This window comes from Haliotis cracherodii, unplaced genomic scaffold (assembly GCF_022045235.1).
Source record: "Haliotis cracherodii isolate W230 unplaced genomic scaffold, xgHalCrac1.p SCAF_10, whole genome shotgun sequence".
NCBI lineage: Eukaryota > Metazoa > Mollusca > Gastropoda > Lepetellida > Haliotidae > Haliotis > Haliotis cracherodii.
The window spans coordinates 5770280-5788359 of NW_027266265.1; the positions used below are offsets into that span (position 1 = coordinate 5770280).

An 18080-nucleotide genomic window follows, 5' to 3' on the forward strand; every position below is an offset into this window, starting at 1 on the left:
TCTCACTGACTGCGTAATGTGAATAAATGTACAGGCCCTGAAGTACGTGAGTACTTGAGACTTGCAGTTGCCAAAGGCTGATCGTGTATTGCTGGACATGAAAGGGACATTCACGATTGAAAAATCGAATCATCGCTCTGATCATACAGCTTGGTACATTGGCTGCCATCATTTTGAACTTCTTGAAAAAATACGCGTTGAATTCGCTTTGGGAAGGGCGCCGCGAGCACCAAAAACACCTTGACCTTAAATACAAGGTCCATGTCTGCGTTGAATGAGTGTAATTGGCCCACACCATAGTGGAATCGTATTACCAATACCGACATTCTCTAATCTTGCTAAAAAAGTTAAAATGACCGACAATGTACTAATTTTCATTTGCAAACAGTCTATATTGCACTGTACTTAATCTAAAGAATTGACTTGCCTTTGCATGTGTTTGTGACGGGTGCCATTGGTGAGGCAGGATACGCTCACATTTTCAAGAACACCTGGTAGCATTACTATTTGATACTGATTCTTTATGCAGAGATTTCTATTGGATATGGAAAGGGTTTTGCCACGTTTTTTTATTATTCTTAATAATAATCATGTCAATTTAATATTTTATCATTTCTATCATTATCAATCGCCATCATGTCCAACATTTCATGTTATGTATAATCTCTGTGTCTAATCAGTTTACAATATCCATAGTACATTGCTACAATAAATCCATTCAAATTATACCCTCCTTCTAATCATTTCATCAGTCTTATTTTCGGATGCTAATTTACATTACTGTGAAGTATAATAATTGTGTTTACATCTGATACGAACTAACACAAATCACTACCTTAGGCATACCTAACTACCGATGTGCACCTTTTCTGAAACGTATGCTCTCTCATACACATCTCGTTGGATGCAATGCAGGTCCATCTTAAAACAGACAAATTAGCAAACCTACCAAACCAGGAACTGATCAATTACGAAAACACAGGGCTCAAGACAAGGGAAATGCTTGATTTCATTAATGACAATCTTACTGCAATATTTGCAAATATAATAGGGAACTGATTTGGGCTATTTGGGCAACATGTCAGAAATGATATGTATGACAATGGAAACACATGATCATCATTGTGTTCCTGACGTGGTATTCTAATGAAGTTGAACTGGCGGTATTAAGTTGATTAGTGGCATAGAAGATTAAACTCTACAACAAGAGTGCCATTCAAGTCCAGTTGATTTCAGTTGATTCCATGTATGTATGTATGTGTGTGTGTATGTGTGTGTGTGTGTGTGTGTGTGTGTGTGTGTGTGTGTGTGTGTGTGTGTGTGTGTGTGTGTGTCTGTCTGTATGTATGTATGTATGTATGTATGTATGTATGTATGTATGTATGTATGTATGAGGGTAGTGATGATGAGCACGCTGATGATAACGAGGAGGAGGAGATGAGAAGGAGAAGGGGAGGAGCAGAAGGCGACGGATGACGAGGTGAAACTGAGGAGGAGGACGGGGATGATGTTTATGAGGGTGCTGATAATGAGGGTGTTGAGGAGGAGGAGGATAATGATGATTATGAGGAGGAGGAGGAAGATAATGATGATTATGAGGAGGAGGAGGAAGATAATGATGATTATGAGGAGGAGGAGGGGGAGCATGAGGAAGAGGAGGAAAAAGAATATTATATTATTAAGTATTATCAAACCATTACTGTGTGTTAATATGTTTCTTTTAGCATCCATGCAAATTGGTTTATTTTTTTCAGCTAAGATACATTTATGACCTTCCCATGTGTAACATTTTAGTCATAAATACGCAGTAAAACCTTCGGTCATGCGCACAGCATAGTTGATGTATCTCTCATACATGCATTCAACGCTATGAAACACAAAACGACGCCTGTCCTGTTAAATAAAAATCCAATTTTAATTTCATCTCGAAATGAAAACACCGTTAGCTGTATTTGATGAGACAGCAGCCTGGAAGCGAATGGGGAAGGTTCATCACCGATACAGCCTAAAATCCCTGACAGCTGTTTATTGATGTCACAATTCAGGAATCCCCCCTGGGCATGGCCACTTTGCTTATTGATAAGACCACCGGCATTGATAGAATGGACGTAACGAACTCCGGCGCCTCCAATAATTACTGAAATATGTGACTTCCTAGAATGTCACGAAAACTGCTTACAATGGATTGGGCTGCAATATTACTTGTCCGTTGAACACAATGAGAACGCTGATCATGCTTGAAATCGAAAGAGCTAAAGTAATATTTCGGGCATTTGGAAAGGCGTCAATTGACTCCTCGTCCGAAAGTAAACTATCAAGATTTCTTTATGTTAGCAATGCTTGACCTTACAAATAAACTCATTTCGTGGGCGAGGACACAATCATGATATTGACGTTTTGTATTCTGCTATTTTCTGGTCATGTGTATGTGGTTATAACCGGTTACTTGTGGTGAATGTATGATGTTGGTGGGTGTGTACTTGTGGTAAATGATATAGCTGGGGGAAGTTACTTCGTTTGTTGTGTAAGGCTTAACGAGTTTGGACCAGATAATCCAGTGATTGACACCACGAGCATCGATCTAAGCAACTGGGTTACGATTTCATGCACCAACCAAGTCAGCAAGCCTGACCACCTTCTGACCGCCTCTTACGACAAGCATGGTTTGTGAAGACCAATTCTCAGCCAGATCTTCACGGGTGGGGGGATGTTACTGGTGGTGATGGTATATTGGTTGTTAAATAGTTAGTGAAGTTGAATATATGAAATAGTTAGTGACGGTGAATGTATGAAGTAGTTAGTGACGGTAAATATATCAACTAGCTAGTGACGGTGAATATATTAAATAGTTAGTGACGGTGAATATATTAAATAATTAGTGGTGGTAAATATAAGTTGGTTGTGATTGCATAGAGCTGGTTATTGTATTTGGGTTGTAAATAAATATCGATGCTGAACGTATATTAGAGGGTAATGTTAGCTTGTTGCGATTGCATATTGTTTTATGAACGTTTATTGACCTTGAAATTTTCAGTTGCCTAACCAAATAAGCATATTGTTGACCATTAATGGTCTGAATTTTAACACCGAAACCATCAACTTGCCAACTGGTAAAACAGATTTTTTGGAGGAGGCGACGTAAGATGTCTCTGGCTGATAGTGGTGAAACCAAGACTCATCCATGGTTACAAATCGGTCAACAAAATCAGCTGGGTCTGCTTCAAAGCGACGTTCATTCTCAAGACATATGATGAACCTGGATAGTTTCTGAGCAGGAGTCAGCGTGTTGAAACGTGTGTCATGCTCACGTTCTTCCTCGAAATCTTCTCAAGTCTCCAACGAGAGCCCTCTGTAACAGCAATGTGACGTGTTGTCGATCATCCCTAATAATATCATTATTTTATTAACATTTTCCTTTCTGGTGACAGTTAAAGGTCATCCTGATATTGAATCATCGTCGAGTTTTTCACTTCCCCTCCTGAACTCCTGGCCACCTCTTGCTAGTGACAACGTAAAGAGCATCCCCGACAGTTGATACAATGTCCAGTCCTTTGTCTTGATGACAGCGCGGTAGTCAATTTGGTCCATTTTCATCAACAGAGAACACTTAATCTCTGTGACACCTGCAGAAATATGCCGCCTGGTTGTGTATTTGGTACAAATGCATCCTGTAAGCACTAGTACTATTGTACTTAATACATGCACATTGTTAAGGGTGTACAAACCATCTTTTTTAGTTAGGCTCAGAACTTTCCAGGCACACTTGGTATATTCCCCGCATCATGTATTAATATTCACTACAGTCATGTAGATATATTCACTTTACAAATGAAGCTATATACACTTCAAAGATGCAGTTATATTCCACACGCATACGTAGTTGTACCTCCCACACGTATGTAACAGTACTTTCAGCATGCATAAAGACATATCAGACTAAAGCCGGTGTTACTTTCTAACACTAACCCTGAAGAGAGACCAAACCTATGCAATGGCGGTTAAACCTTTTTGTTTCGGGAAGATTTTGATATTCTTCCTTCTGGTACAATAATATTGCAAAGGGACACAGCTAGGTCTATATTATCACAATGTGGTTTTTATCTCATACAAAATGTGAAAACGAAACTTATTGTTCCTGAGAGTACAGAGTATTGGTGACGTCAATATCTCGTGGTTTATGGATTATTATTGTTTGTGAACACACCCTCGTGCTTATACGGGAACGCAACGCTGCATTCCATTCAACACGATTGTACAAATTGTTCGCATTCAATAATTCATCCGGTTTACATTGTGGAAAGATGCTTTAACTCGGTTCCGATTGTGGTCTTGTGGTTACGATTTGTTAAAGCGAGACAATTTCAATGTCTTCAGGTGATACATTATCTCCCAGCAGTCACTTAGTATTTGCCTTGGCAAAATACCAAGTAAACTTGAGACTAGGGTTATGTATTTAATTCTCTCTATGTTCAACAAAAAAATAAAACCTAAAATAAATTACTAGGTCGATATATAAACATCAATTGCCCATTCTACACGCAACCACCACCACCACCACCACCACCATCATCATAATATCATCATCATCATCATCATCATCATCATTATTATTATTATTATTACAGATTAAAAATATAAAATGCAGCAAAGAGGGTTTGGGTGATCCTGGCACAGTCAGGCTTGTTAGGCTCATCATAAGCTCAGGGCCCTTGCCCCCTCTACACGCAGCCCAGACAGCGAATGGGACTTTTCGGAGAATGTGAAGACTCCCCAACACTGCAGCCTTCTGCATTACCCAGATTGTCAGTAGGGCTGTATTCATGGAAGCAAACCCGGGTACTCTCCCAGTGTCAATCAACTGATTGGGAGGTACCAAACCTAAGGCACCGAGAACAATGGGGAGTCGGACAACTTGGTACTTGGGATGCAAGCGTAACATTTCGAAAGCGAGGTCTGCATATTTGCCATGTTTTTCCTCAATCTTATCAACCACATTACTGTCAAAAAGGACAGTAAATTCAATGATATAAATGATTTCATTGGATTTATCAAAAAGACCAAGATCAGGTTCGTTGGCCTGGATATTATTATTATGAGTGAGTGAGTGAGTGAGTTGGGTTTAACGCCGCTTTTAACAGTATTCCAGTCATATCACGGCGTGTCAGCTTAATGTGGGAGGAAAGCCCGAAGTGATGCAGGTCTAAGACGTTTACCACTGAAACCCACGAGCACTGGTATGGTGCTGACAAACCTATAAACATAATCCGGGCGAACCGGGATTCGAACCCACACTCATAGGTTTCTGGCGTGCCCAAGGGACGCAATATTATTATGATCATGATGATGATGATAATGATGTCATAGCGCACCCTAAACACTTACATTTGAGTGAAATTATACGTTTAATGAGAATTTCAAAAATCGATAATCGAACTAAAATAATTTCTTATATATTTGTACGATGGTAGTTCCAAATCCTCCTGGGCGGTATTCCAGGGCGACTTGTGACACGGACCTGTTCCATTTGAAGCAAATGAAGCTTCACGCCCTCCAAGCTAACTCTGCTAATGGTTTAATGATAGCCTGGCAGGCAGTCCGGGCGACTAGACGTTTATCTGATTCCTATACCAGATCGATAGAGAAGCACTGAGAAAATCATTATAGGTAGTTGCGAGAGAGCGGTCCCTAGGGGCGATGTTCTGTGTCTCTAGAACGTCTCAAAGCTGTTTTCTGGTTGGAATGCGATGTACACCTAGACTGGATGTCATTTGGCAGGGTCATGTGTGTAATGATACAGGTCATGTAAAAAGAGTGTTTGCAAATGTGAGTTTAACGTCGCGTCCAAGATTATTGCGCTTATATAGCGACGTGTGTGTGTGTGTGTGTTTGTGTGTGTGTGTGTGTGTGTGTGTGTGTGTGTGTGTGTGTGGCTGCTTGTACTAGTCCGGACTGATGCCGATTTCTAGAGCTAGCTCACTGAGATACCATGCCCTCAGACACAGTATACTGACTCCGAGCCGACCAGTCCTTGTTAAAGCCCCTTAATGCCGAGCGCCAGACAGGGTAACAGCAAGTACCGATCGAACCCCGGACCTTCCGCTCTCCGGGCGGACGCTCTACCACTAGACCACGGAGGCGGTTCCAGTTTTAATAGTAGCGTCAGTAGTAGTAGTAGAATTAGCAGCAGCAGCAGTAGTAGAAGGAGTAGTTTCAGTTGTAGCTATAGTAGTTGTAGTAGCAGTAGTAGTAGTAGGCATAGTAGTAGCAGCAGTAGTATCAATAGTATTACTAGTAGCAGTAGTGGTAGTAGAAGCAGTAGTGTTAGTAGTAGTAGTAGTAGTAGCAGCAGTAGTAGTAGAAGCAGTAGTTTTAGTTGTAGTAGTAGCAGTAGCAGTTGCAGTAGTAGTAGTAGTAGCTGTAGTAACAGCAGTAGTTTTAGCAGAGGAGTAGTAGTAGCAGTACACGTAGCAGTAGCAGTAGTAGTAGTAGTAGCAGCAGCAGTAGTAGAAGCAGTAGTTTTGGTAGTAGCAGTTGTAGTAGTAGCAGTAGCACTAGTAGCAGTAGCAGTAGTAGTAGGAATAGTAGTAGCAGCAGTAGTAGTATCAATAGTAGTAGCAGTAGCAGTAATAAAAGTAGCAGTAACAGTAGCAGTAGCAATAATAGTAGTAGCAGTAGTACTAGTAGCAGTATCAAAAGTAGTATCAGTAGTTGTAGTAGAAGAAGAAGAAGAAGCAGTAGTAGTAGTATCAGAATCAGCAGCAGCAGTAGTAGTAGTTGTTGTTGTAGTAGTAGTAGTAGTAGTAGTAGTAGTAGTAGTAGTAGTAGTAGTAGTAGTAGTAGTAGTAGTAGTAGCGGTGATAGTGGCAGATGTTGGTGTTAGTGGTGGTGGTGGTGGTGGTGGTGGTAGTAGTAGTAGTGGTAGTGGTAAATGGAAGTGTTAGTTGTAGTGGTTGAGATAACGGTAGCAGTAGCAGTAGCAGTAGCAGAAGCAGTAGCAGCAGCAACCGCAGCACTAGATATTGCTGGTATATTACTCACTCGAACATCTATTTCTTCCACTTAATGAAAGCATGACGGTATGGGATAGTGTCTGTGTGTAAATTTAAGTGCCCGTTGCAGTTTGACAATGGCAACTCAACAGCTACTACAATAACCACACCTCCTCCCCTGCCCCCGGCGAACACCATGCGGGCTCCCACGACGTAACGCAGTCCATGCATTATGCAGACCCTGTCTGTAGCCAGGCCTGGCAGGACACCTCAGCGGTACTTACAGTCTCGTGTTATCTGCCTAAGTCACTTCACAACACACATGATTAACTCACAATACGTACTCCCACATTCAATCAATGAAAACAATAGAGTCAGAAGAAGAGTTAAATGAATGTGGTTTAAAGTCTCTGTTAACATTACCAGCCACTCGTATTCCAGTCACCATCACATCATAGCAAGGGACTCCAACAATAGGCCTCACAGATAGTAAGGGACTCCAACAATAGGCCTCACAGATTGTACCCATTTCAGGAGTCGAACACGGGAAGCCGGTCGGACGAAGCAACGCATTAGCCACTAGGCCATTCCACGGTCTGGTGGAACATGGCGGACAGAAGTTGTGTATATGCCGATTATACAAAGTATATTATACAAACAATATTCACTCACTCAATCATGATGTAACAAACAATATTCACTCTCAGTTGCGGTGTACAAACAATATTCACTCACTCAGTCACGGTATTACAAACAATATTCACTAACTCATTCAACGTTAAACAAACAATATTCACTCATTCATTCAACGTGTAACAAACAACTTTTCACTGTCACGGTACAATAAACTATATTAACTTACTCATTCACCGTGTAACAAACAATATTCACTCACTCATTCAACATGTAACAAACACTATTCACTCACTCATTCAACGTCAAACAAACAATATTCACTCACCCATTCACTGTCTTATAAACAATACCCAACTGATTACAGTAAAGTAAACTGTTATATCACATCTTCAATAAATATGTTTGTTTGTGTGTTTTGTTCGCCTTTCATTTGGAATGAAGGAAACGCAACGACCGTTTGGTCATTTTTCATATCGAGATACTTAATTTATCAGCAAGAATTATTTTTCTCATTATGTTACAGTGACATGAATCCAAGATGTAATGTCGGTTGTTACACAGATATATCACCCTTACAGTGGATTGTTTACAGTCGCAATGTATTTGTTCAGCAGCGAAACCAATTGTCCTTCTGGGGAAACACTCATAAAAGATGTCTTAATTGTGTGGAGTGGTTTCATCACTCTGTTCAGAAGCAACCTCATCGTTTTTGTTTCTTCATCACTTCCGCTATGTGGAATCATGCAATTAAAGTAGCCACGGCGGTCGTGCCTTGCAAGGATGAGCGTACAGAACGTCTGGCTGCTTGGCAACCGCCACGCCAATACAACAATCTTTCGCGGCACGGGTATTCAAATATTCAAGACATATCGCAACATGTTTACACAAGACTGACATTATTTGCATACGAAAGTAACATGACAATTTTTCGGGACACTTCATCTAATTTTGATATGTCTACAAAGGGCCATTATTGACATCGTCAATGTTTTATGACAGCAAACCATGTCAATATTTCAAAGGAGTCGCGATAGTGACTGCTTGTTCTGTGATGTAGCCGTGATGCAGAAGTTGCCGTCACACACGAAGCCGATACCCTGTTCTACTATACAGATCAAAGTGCTAAGGCATGATCTTCTCCATTGGGGACTATGTAAATCATTACTTTAAATCACATGTATCAACAAAAAGTTTATATCGTTTCTGTGCGATATCAGATATTATAAATATATATTTAGTGATGACATACTATATTGCATCTTAACATTATATAGATATGTCTCCGAGTGAAATAATATTTCGTGCCGGTACGACTTGAATTTGAAAAAATAAACATTTGAATACTTTTACTCTGCCTCAATGACGCATTGGGTTTCAGGGTAAATCATGAACATCATACAAGAAAATACATAATAAAGAAAAAAATTATCTTTTTCTTATCACATGTCAAGTTTGTCTCATCTCATGACATGAAAGATGAATTTCTGACTCATAGCGGCTCCAGACTAGAATAGCAGCTTGCAGATAACGAGATGAGATAAAGATGTTTTCTGATTTGAAAAGGCAAACATTCTCTATTTACGTGTAACCTATAAAACCACCACACAGAAGTATTAAATTGAAGTCAGATCTCACATACAGTATACAAAAAGACAGATAACAATTATAACTCATAACATCATTGCATACCGTGTTTTTTAAGATGAACAATAATCTTGCATTTGCATGTGTTTGTGACAGATGCCACCGGTGGGTCAGGATACGCTCACCTTTTCGCGAACACCTGGCATCATCACCATTTGATAATGATTCATAAACGCATGATCATGATACAGTCGCAATCGTACAATCGATTTTTTGGCAGTCATTTCTTAGGAAATTGGAAAGGGCTTTGTCGCTTTTAGTTGTATACACGTGCGACAAGGATAGCGCGAATGGCAGTATGAGTTAGCATGTCATGCTCATAAAACAAACGGCGATGTTGCTGGTTTCTCAATATACCTCGCCATGTAATACTTGTAGAGTATCCGAGACAGTTCTATTCACTTCAACCAGTCCCAACACATCTCAAGTTTATAGGCTGATTAAATGGTTGTCGGCGGCAGTTGCGAAAGTGGCCAATAAGGGGCAATTCCTTAGGACACCAGGTGTTCATACAAACTGATTATCTGGATTTATAAAGAGAATTCTCAGAGTACCTCAGAGTCCAGAGTATTTTATGAGTTTCTAAACTTAAGTACATTTCGATGGGCGACATGTCCTTCACCAGGCTACGCTGAAGTCATCCAGCGTTTCAATCAAATCAACGACCCTCGGTACAATGGGTTTAATAACCGTTCCATGCCACAAGATATGTATGCGTCTGCCGGTGAAGTCATTTATCCAACACACTTCACGAGTCTGCTTATCTTATCTGTCAAATCATCTTTGGTAACGTTCTGCATCTGACGCCAAGTAGAACCATTACATTTACCCGTAGATCATGTTTTGTAACCAATCTTGCAGTTCTTGACAACTTATTATTACTCAACGGCATTGGAAGTGGTCATTACAGTTTCCCTTGATGTTTGAAATGGTAAAGATGGCCTGGTGCGTGAGCAGTTTGTGCATATATTTCTTGGTATCAAATATGAAGGGGGCGTGAGCAGTTTATGTTTTATTTCTTGACATCAAATATAAATAACATGGCGTGAACAGTTTATGCATATATTTCTTGGCATCAAAGATGAAGGTGGCGTGAGCAGTTTATGTTTTATTTCTTGACATCAAATATAAATAACATGGCGTGAACAGTTTATGCATATATTTCTTGGCATCAAATATAAAAGGGCGTGAGCAATTTATGTTTATATTTCCTGGCATCAAATATAAAGGGGGCGTGAGCAGTTTATGTTTATATTTCTTGGCATCAAATATATATAACATGGCGTGAGCAGTTTATGTTTATATTTCCTGGCATCAAATATAAAGGGGGCGTGAGCAGTTTATGTTTATATTTCTTGGCATCAAATATATATAACATGGCGTGAGCAGTTTATGTTTATATTTCTTGGCATCAAATATAAAAATGTGGCGTGGACAGTTTTTATTTGTATTTCTTGGCATGAAATATAAAAACTAGGCGTGGACAGTATATGTTTATATTTCTAGGCATCAAATTTAAAAACGTAGCTTGAGCAGTTTATGTTTATATTTCTTGGCATCAAATATACAAAAGCGTCCTGAGCTGTTTATGTTGATATTACTTGGCATCAAATATAAAAAAGTGCCGTGAGCAGTTTATGTTTATATTTCTCGGCATCAAATATACAAAAGTCGCGTGAGCAGTTTATGGTTTTATTTCTTGGCATCAAATAGAAAAAACCCGTGGTGTGAGCAGTTTATGGTTATTATTTCTTGGCATCAAATATACAAAAGTTGCCTGAGCTGTTTATGTTGATATTACTTGGCATCAAATATAAAACGTGGTGTGAGCTGTTTATGTTGAAATTGCTTGGCATCAAATATAAAAAAGTGCCGTGAGCAGTTTATGTTTATATTTCTTGGCATGAACGAAGTGCCGTGAGCAGTTTATGTTTATATTTCTTGGCATCAACGAAGTGGTGTGAGCAGTTTATGGTTATTATTTCTAGGCATCAAATATACAAAAGTTGCCTGAGCTGTTCATGTTGATATTACTTGGCATCAAATATAAAACGTGGTGTGAGCTGTTTATGTTGATATTGCTTGGCATCAAATATAAAAAAAGTGCCGTGAGCAGTTTATGTTTATATTTCTTGGCATCAAATATAACAAAGTGCTGGTATCGATTGCACGGACAAATATCAGGGAGAAGTCCCAAGGGGGTGTTACCGAGTGCGTGTGAATAATCACGTTTATTATTGCATGTAATATGATGGACGTAGCAACATCTATACAATGCGGGACGCGAGGAATGGATTCATCACGGAACCATCAATATTCGTTCAGACACACAAAATCACAATATTTTGATTATAGTACGCCAAGAAACAATTGTTTATGTTCTAGTCAATTTGAGTATTTCTACCACGGTACAGGTTATAAATTTGGATTAGTTGTATGTAAATTGAATGAATGGCACTTGGCATTATATTGATGTAGCATTATTTAATGCAAAGACTTGTCAGACGCTGGGCGTTCACAAATCGTTATCGACAATATATTCTGCATATTCATTATATTGCCTGTATGTCACTCATATCACTGCCGACAATAAATTCTACACATTCAGCAGTTCGCCTTATGTGACACAGATAACTTCCGACAATACGTTCTGCACATTCAGCATTCAGGCTATATGTCAGACATATCCTTGCCAACAATATATTCAATCTGCATATTCAGTATATTGCCTATATGTCAGACATATCCTTGTCAACAATATATTCAATCTGCATATTCAGCATATTGCCTGTATGTCACACATATCATTGCCGACAATAAATTCTACACATTCAGCAGTTCGCCTTATTTGACCCAGATGCCTTCCAACAATATGTTCTGCAAATTCAGCATTCAGCCTTAATGTCACACATATCCTTGCTAACGATATTCTGCATATTCATCGTATTGCCCATATGTTACACAGATCCTTGCTGAAAATATATTCTGCACATTCAGCATATTGCCGACACTATATTGTACCTTGTTTTACACAGATCCTTGCGACAGTCACACAACACGAACGAGCATATCTTAGCCAACAAATACCATGTTCGATGTCTGCAAATAACATAGGATATTTGGTGGGTACATTGTGAGACATATCTAATTTTAAAAATATTTCCAAGCTCAGAAAAGTAATGTTGAACAGGATACCAACTTAATCAAAATGAAAACAGTACTAAAGAAAACACGTATGGCATTTCTGTCCGGTGTTGAAATACACACTCTCCCTGACGACAAATCATGTCGTTCATATCATGCCCGATCATATTGGCAAATTATCAACGACAAGTAATCGTGGCACCATCTCCTAATCAATTATTTATCACAGAATCACGAAAGTCGAAGCAAATGATCACTTGAAGAAAATAATACCTCGTTTGACACAATGACTACTGGCCTCAGTTTCATGAAAGTGCAGTTTTAGCCACTTTATTCCATGAATAAAACAGTTGGGGACACCGTAATGGGCTTCACACGTTGAATACATGATGGGAATTGAACCGGGCCTTCGATGTGACGAGCGAACACTTAAACCACTCGGCTACTGAATATGTCAGCAGCCTACGAGAGCATCAATCTACCGAGTGTTAACCTGGATGTGCAATTACCTCCGTGCTTCACAATAAGTACTCCTTTAATCCTGTGCTACAGACCACTTACGCTACGTAGAGGAATATTCACATAATCGCTTTATGTGCTTGTTGACACTGGTAGTGCGACCTAATAGGCTTGATTGAGCACTTAACAAAGGCCTCTCAATATATCAATATCACTTACACAGTTATTCATTAATAGACGAGTCCGCGTTGCATATGCATAACTTGCAATAGTTCTTTAACAAATATCACTTAAATAACAAGGCCTGACTCACAAATATGTTTGTTTGTTGTTTAACGCCGCACTCAGCAACATTACGGCTATATGACGACGGTCTGTATATAATCGAGTCAGGACCAGACAATCCAGTGACTGACATCATGAGCATCGACCCACGCAATTGGGATCGATGACATGCATCAACCAAGTCAGCGAGCCTGACCACCGGATCCCGTTGGTCGCCTCTTACCCTCACAAATGTGTCACATCCACAACTATGAACAACCATTTCCATAAGCAAGTATGTTATCAACGTGATTGGACTTTCGTGGGATATAAAGTTCTGTGTATGCACTCTATTGCTGATAAAAAAACATTCCCTAATCAGTAACTGCGGAGAATCATTCGCGGGCTGCGAGGGAAACTAGCGTGGCTATGTGTGAAATCAACCAAGTCTTCTTTCATTCGACACACACATTGTATGGAGCATACGCATTTGGCTGATTAGGAAGAGGAGGAAATAGACCGGCGCTGCCAACTTCGTTGTATGATATGATGTAATGTTATTGCAAATCCATAGCCGCCATTCCGAGTAGGCATTATAAACTCAATTACTTGTAGAGCATGTACAAGAAGGACGTCCTATTGTAACACACAGTAGGAGCCTTGGTGCTTTATGACGAAGGGAATTCAGTCAGGCAGACATTCCGAGTTTATATGCGTTCATTCATTGATTCACACTTTGTACATGTGTACATATACAGTGTAGTGGGTAGCGCGTCTGCCCGGAGAGCGGGAGGTCGGTGGTTCGATCTCCGACCACGTCAAACAAATAGATGGTATGTGTTGTTGCCCTGCCTTGGCATTAAGGGATAAGAGTCAGTATTATGTGTTTGACTGGGGTATTCATGTTAAACTGCGGCATGGTATCTCAGTGGGCTAGCACTGTGAAACCGCCATTAGTCAAGATAGGAAACTATTTGTGAACATTCATCAAAACGATATTTGAATCACTTATATAAAGGTTCGCACAATATGAAGCTAACTATTTGATTGAAACACACCTTCCATACCTCCGTAACATCAATAATCGTTATCTAGTATATTTGTTTGTTTGTTTGTGCATCGATCTCCGCATGGCATACGATGACTTGCATCAAGCCTGGCCACCTCTTAAGACAAGCATTGATCGCTGAAGTCAGAGTTTAACCCGGACCTTTGAGAAGATCGTTGTCTGAATCGTTGTCAGGAATATGATATATCAGAGAGTGAGTGAGTTGGGTCTAACACAGCTTCAACAGTATTCCAGTTATATCACGGCATGTCAGGAGGAAAGCCAAAGTGATGCAGGTCTAAGACGTTTATCACTTTGGTGAAACCCACAAGCACGGGTATGGTGCTGACGAACCTACAAACACATTCGGGGCGAACCGGGATTCGAACCCACGATCAAACATTTCGCTCAGACGACTGGTCCACCCGTGCCCTATCAGGCGATATCAAGGTCGTTGTTATAACCGACATATATATCACAGAGGTGCACGAGGAAATAAATTGGTTCGAGGTCTATTTCAATTTTCCAGCCAATTATTGATTTTTGAAAAGGTGTCACTCACCTCGTCCACTGGGATATCTGTTCTCATTTGAAAGCCCTCGTCAAGGTCTTGCTGCACAAAGTACTTGCCAAACGGACCGTCCAGAGCGGTCAGTGGTTTCGACTGAGACTTGGTCAAGATTCTCACGTGCCAAGCCACATAGCGGCTGAATTTCCGGGGCACGTGGGAAATATCCGTGTAGTAAAGTTTAAATGTGAGGTACTTCCCGCTAGTATCCGCCTCCAGCATCCACGCCTGTTTGTCCCGGTCATAGAGGTGGGCGCGACTCCTGTTCCTGTTCAAGGCGTGGACGTTGACCTCACTCACCGAGACCACCGAGATCATCTCTACCCTCACACGCAAGGTCGACCTTCCCTGGGCCAGCCGTAACATAGAGGTACCCACCGTGAACGGTTCGCCTATTCCAGATGTATCCAGGATTTGTACCAGTTCCCGTGAATCAAACGTCCCCTCTTCTCCGAGAACAACCCTGTACTTCAGACTACAAAGGTGGTCAAAACTGGTGTGTCTTTGCAGTTGAACCGCAATGCTCCCATCAGCTTCAATGGAACTAGTGTCAGGAAATAAAGACACGCTCCAGTCAAACAGACCAAATGTGTAGTAAGTGGATTCCATTCTGTCGCCATATCCTTGTCGAGACGCATGGTTGTCCTTGGGAATTTTCATGAAGCATTCAAACTGACAAACTGCATTTCTCATTTCCAACTCTAGCATGACATCACCAGTTTCTTGAATAAAATTTCTTTGTAAAAGTTCGTCGATCTCGATAAAAGTTTTCCTACCGCAAACGTTCTTCTCAGTCGTAAACTCACAGCTCTTTTCAATGAAGTGTTCATTCTTGGTGAAATGGTCCCTGTTGAGGATAGTGACTGTAAAATCAAGACGACATTTCATGCCCTGAGAGGTCGTGAGCAACTTCAGAAACACCCCGATGTGACGATCACTTCGGACAAAGCTTACACTCCATTTTTGAAAGCCATACACAAAGTCTTTAGCGTAACAATCTGGCGTAAATTCCCGCACGATCCTTCCAGGCAATACAAACGTGAAGACCTGAGCGTTCAGCCGGTCATTAAGTTTAACAAACCTACACAGCTTGGCCATCGTTCTTCTTGTCTCTTCCAGTCACAGTAACACAGTGTTGAATGTAATACTCATCCACTCATTGACACCACACCGTCAGAAGAAAATTTACAGGGACAATAAGTAATTCGGTAACGACACAGCTTTGTCAGATAAAGTCTCACCAGCTAATCTCATGACTGCAGCACCGACATAAGCCAAACCATACACACCAAGACACACACTCCGTCTCACTTGTGTGCAAACAGGAAGTCCCTACCTCGAAATCTCAAAAAATAAATACAATCGCACTGAATAACGCCTTGTGTTTCCACTGCTTATACCTTAGCAGGGGAATATCGAACGATCCTTTCAGCTCTGTCTGTCGCGTGTTTATGGAATGGAACATTCCAACCGCTGGCACCAAACACCACTATCTCCAGGAACCCTGTCGACGCTTCCAGCTTCATGCATCAACTGCATCAACTGCACACTGCTCCGACACCGTCCTACCACCGTGCACTATAGGTATGTCCAGCGATGCTCTTTGCTGCAGTCACTTCTCGTCAGCATCGATCCTTCCTCTGTCCATATGCTCAACTAGGCTGCATTGTTGCCGCCGTTAAAGGTGTTGTGTGTTCTCGGGCGAGCGCAACAGATTGCCTGTGGTGTTGTGTGCCTCTGAGACAATTTGACTCTCAAGCACAGAGTCCCAGCGACATTCTCTCTACCCTGTATTCATTGACTGGCCGACTACCAGGTTCCTAGTGTGAACATCCCTGTAGATAGATACACGCTGCTATGGGCGACAGACCACAGACCTCGTGTCGACTATGTAGTCGACAAGGAGTGGCAAATATCAGCAAAGTAACTTCAACTGGTGCAGTGTGCTAGCAAATGGTGTGCCTGTCTTCTTCAGTAACCAATTAATCCACAATATGTGTCACATTACATAATGGACCATTGTGAACAGACTGAAATTGTGTATTAGCGAAATATACTGCCGGGTAAAAGAAACTATACACCAATATTTAGTCGCTAAAATGAAATGAAATAGAAAATGGTTATTTGATGACGATGTATTTTGTACGGGTATCATTGTTGAGTCCTGCATCTTTGATTTTCCCTGTTCGGCGATGTTTTTAGCATAGTAACGTTTTGATACTTGTATTTTTTTTTTATCAAATCCAGTTTTCAAGTGTATACTTTATTTTGCCCGTCAATTTCGTAAATGGTTTGAATAATACTTAAACATCTAATTTTCTTCAAATTAACTGTAACTTTTGCTGAGTGCTCGCAAATATTATGCCAATTAAGCTGAAAACCAATCCCCAATTTCATAATGTAGTTAATATTTACTTTTCGCGTTAGAATTCTTTGTTATCATAGAAATGTATGTCATATGTTCCTGTAAAAGCGTCTTGTTTGAAACAGATGGCGAAATCACTACTTGTGGTATGCAATTACCCCCTGATCCTCGACCACGGGTTGTAGGTAATTATCAGCGTCTTCAGACTTCTACAGGCTAATCGATAACAATTCACGGTCAAGGATCGAGAGGTAAATGGAAGGATGGTAATCACATTGTAATTGAATCCCTATTGATTCATTGATTCTTTTTACGACATAAAAACATTAGTTACATCGCTTAATGCACGCCTGTGCATATGTTTGTGACGGGTGCTATTGGTGGGGAAGGTTAAGCACATTTTATCTTCAATATTTGACGGTGATTCACCTATTATCTTCACTATTTGATAGTGATTCACCTATTATCTTCACTATTTGATAGTGATTCACCTATTATCTTCACTATTTGATAGTGATCCACCTATTATCTTCACTATTTGATAGTGATTCACCTATTATCTTCACTATTTGATAGTGATTCACCTATTATTTTCACTATTTGATAGTGATTCACCTATTATCTTCACTATTTGATAGTGATTCAGAACCACCCAGCTTATGATGTACGGAATCGTCTATTTTTGGCAGAGATTTCATTGACCTGTTCTTGTCGCTTTGATCTATTAGTTATGATTTTCAGAATCGAATATAGAATATCGATCGAATATCAACCTCATGGCCATTCAGAGACTTTAATCAGAACAGCGTTCGCAGATAGGTAGAAATAATAGGGCTCATCTGAAGCGATCGTAAAACGGCAAAATACTTAAAGTAACGGTATATGTGAGGCCTATTCGTTAAATCAGTAATGTGGCATATCAGATAGTATTATCCATAAAGAATGGCTACAGTTGAATGTATT

At 40.3% G+C, this 18080-nt stretch overlaps 1 protein-coding gene across 1 annotated transcript in view; it reads right to left on the reverse strand.

Moving 5' to 3' along the window:
- The window catches only part of LOC139445688 (uncharacterized), a 43075-nt gene extending 26767 nt beyond the window's left edge, over positions 1–16308 (reverse strand). Inside the window, exon 1 of the mRNA XM_071226882.1 lies at positions 14747–16308. Within this exon, the coding sequence (XP_071082983.1) occupies positions 14747–15850 (1104 nt within the window). The 5' untranslated portion in view covers positions 15851–16308. The remainder of the gene's footprint in view (positions 1–14746) is intronic.
- Between the last annotated feature and the right edge of the window lie 1772 nt (positions 16309–18080).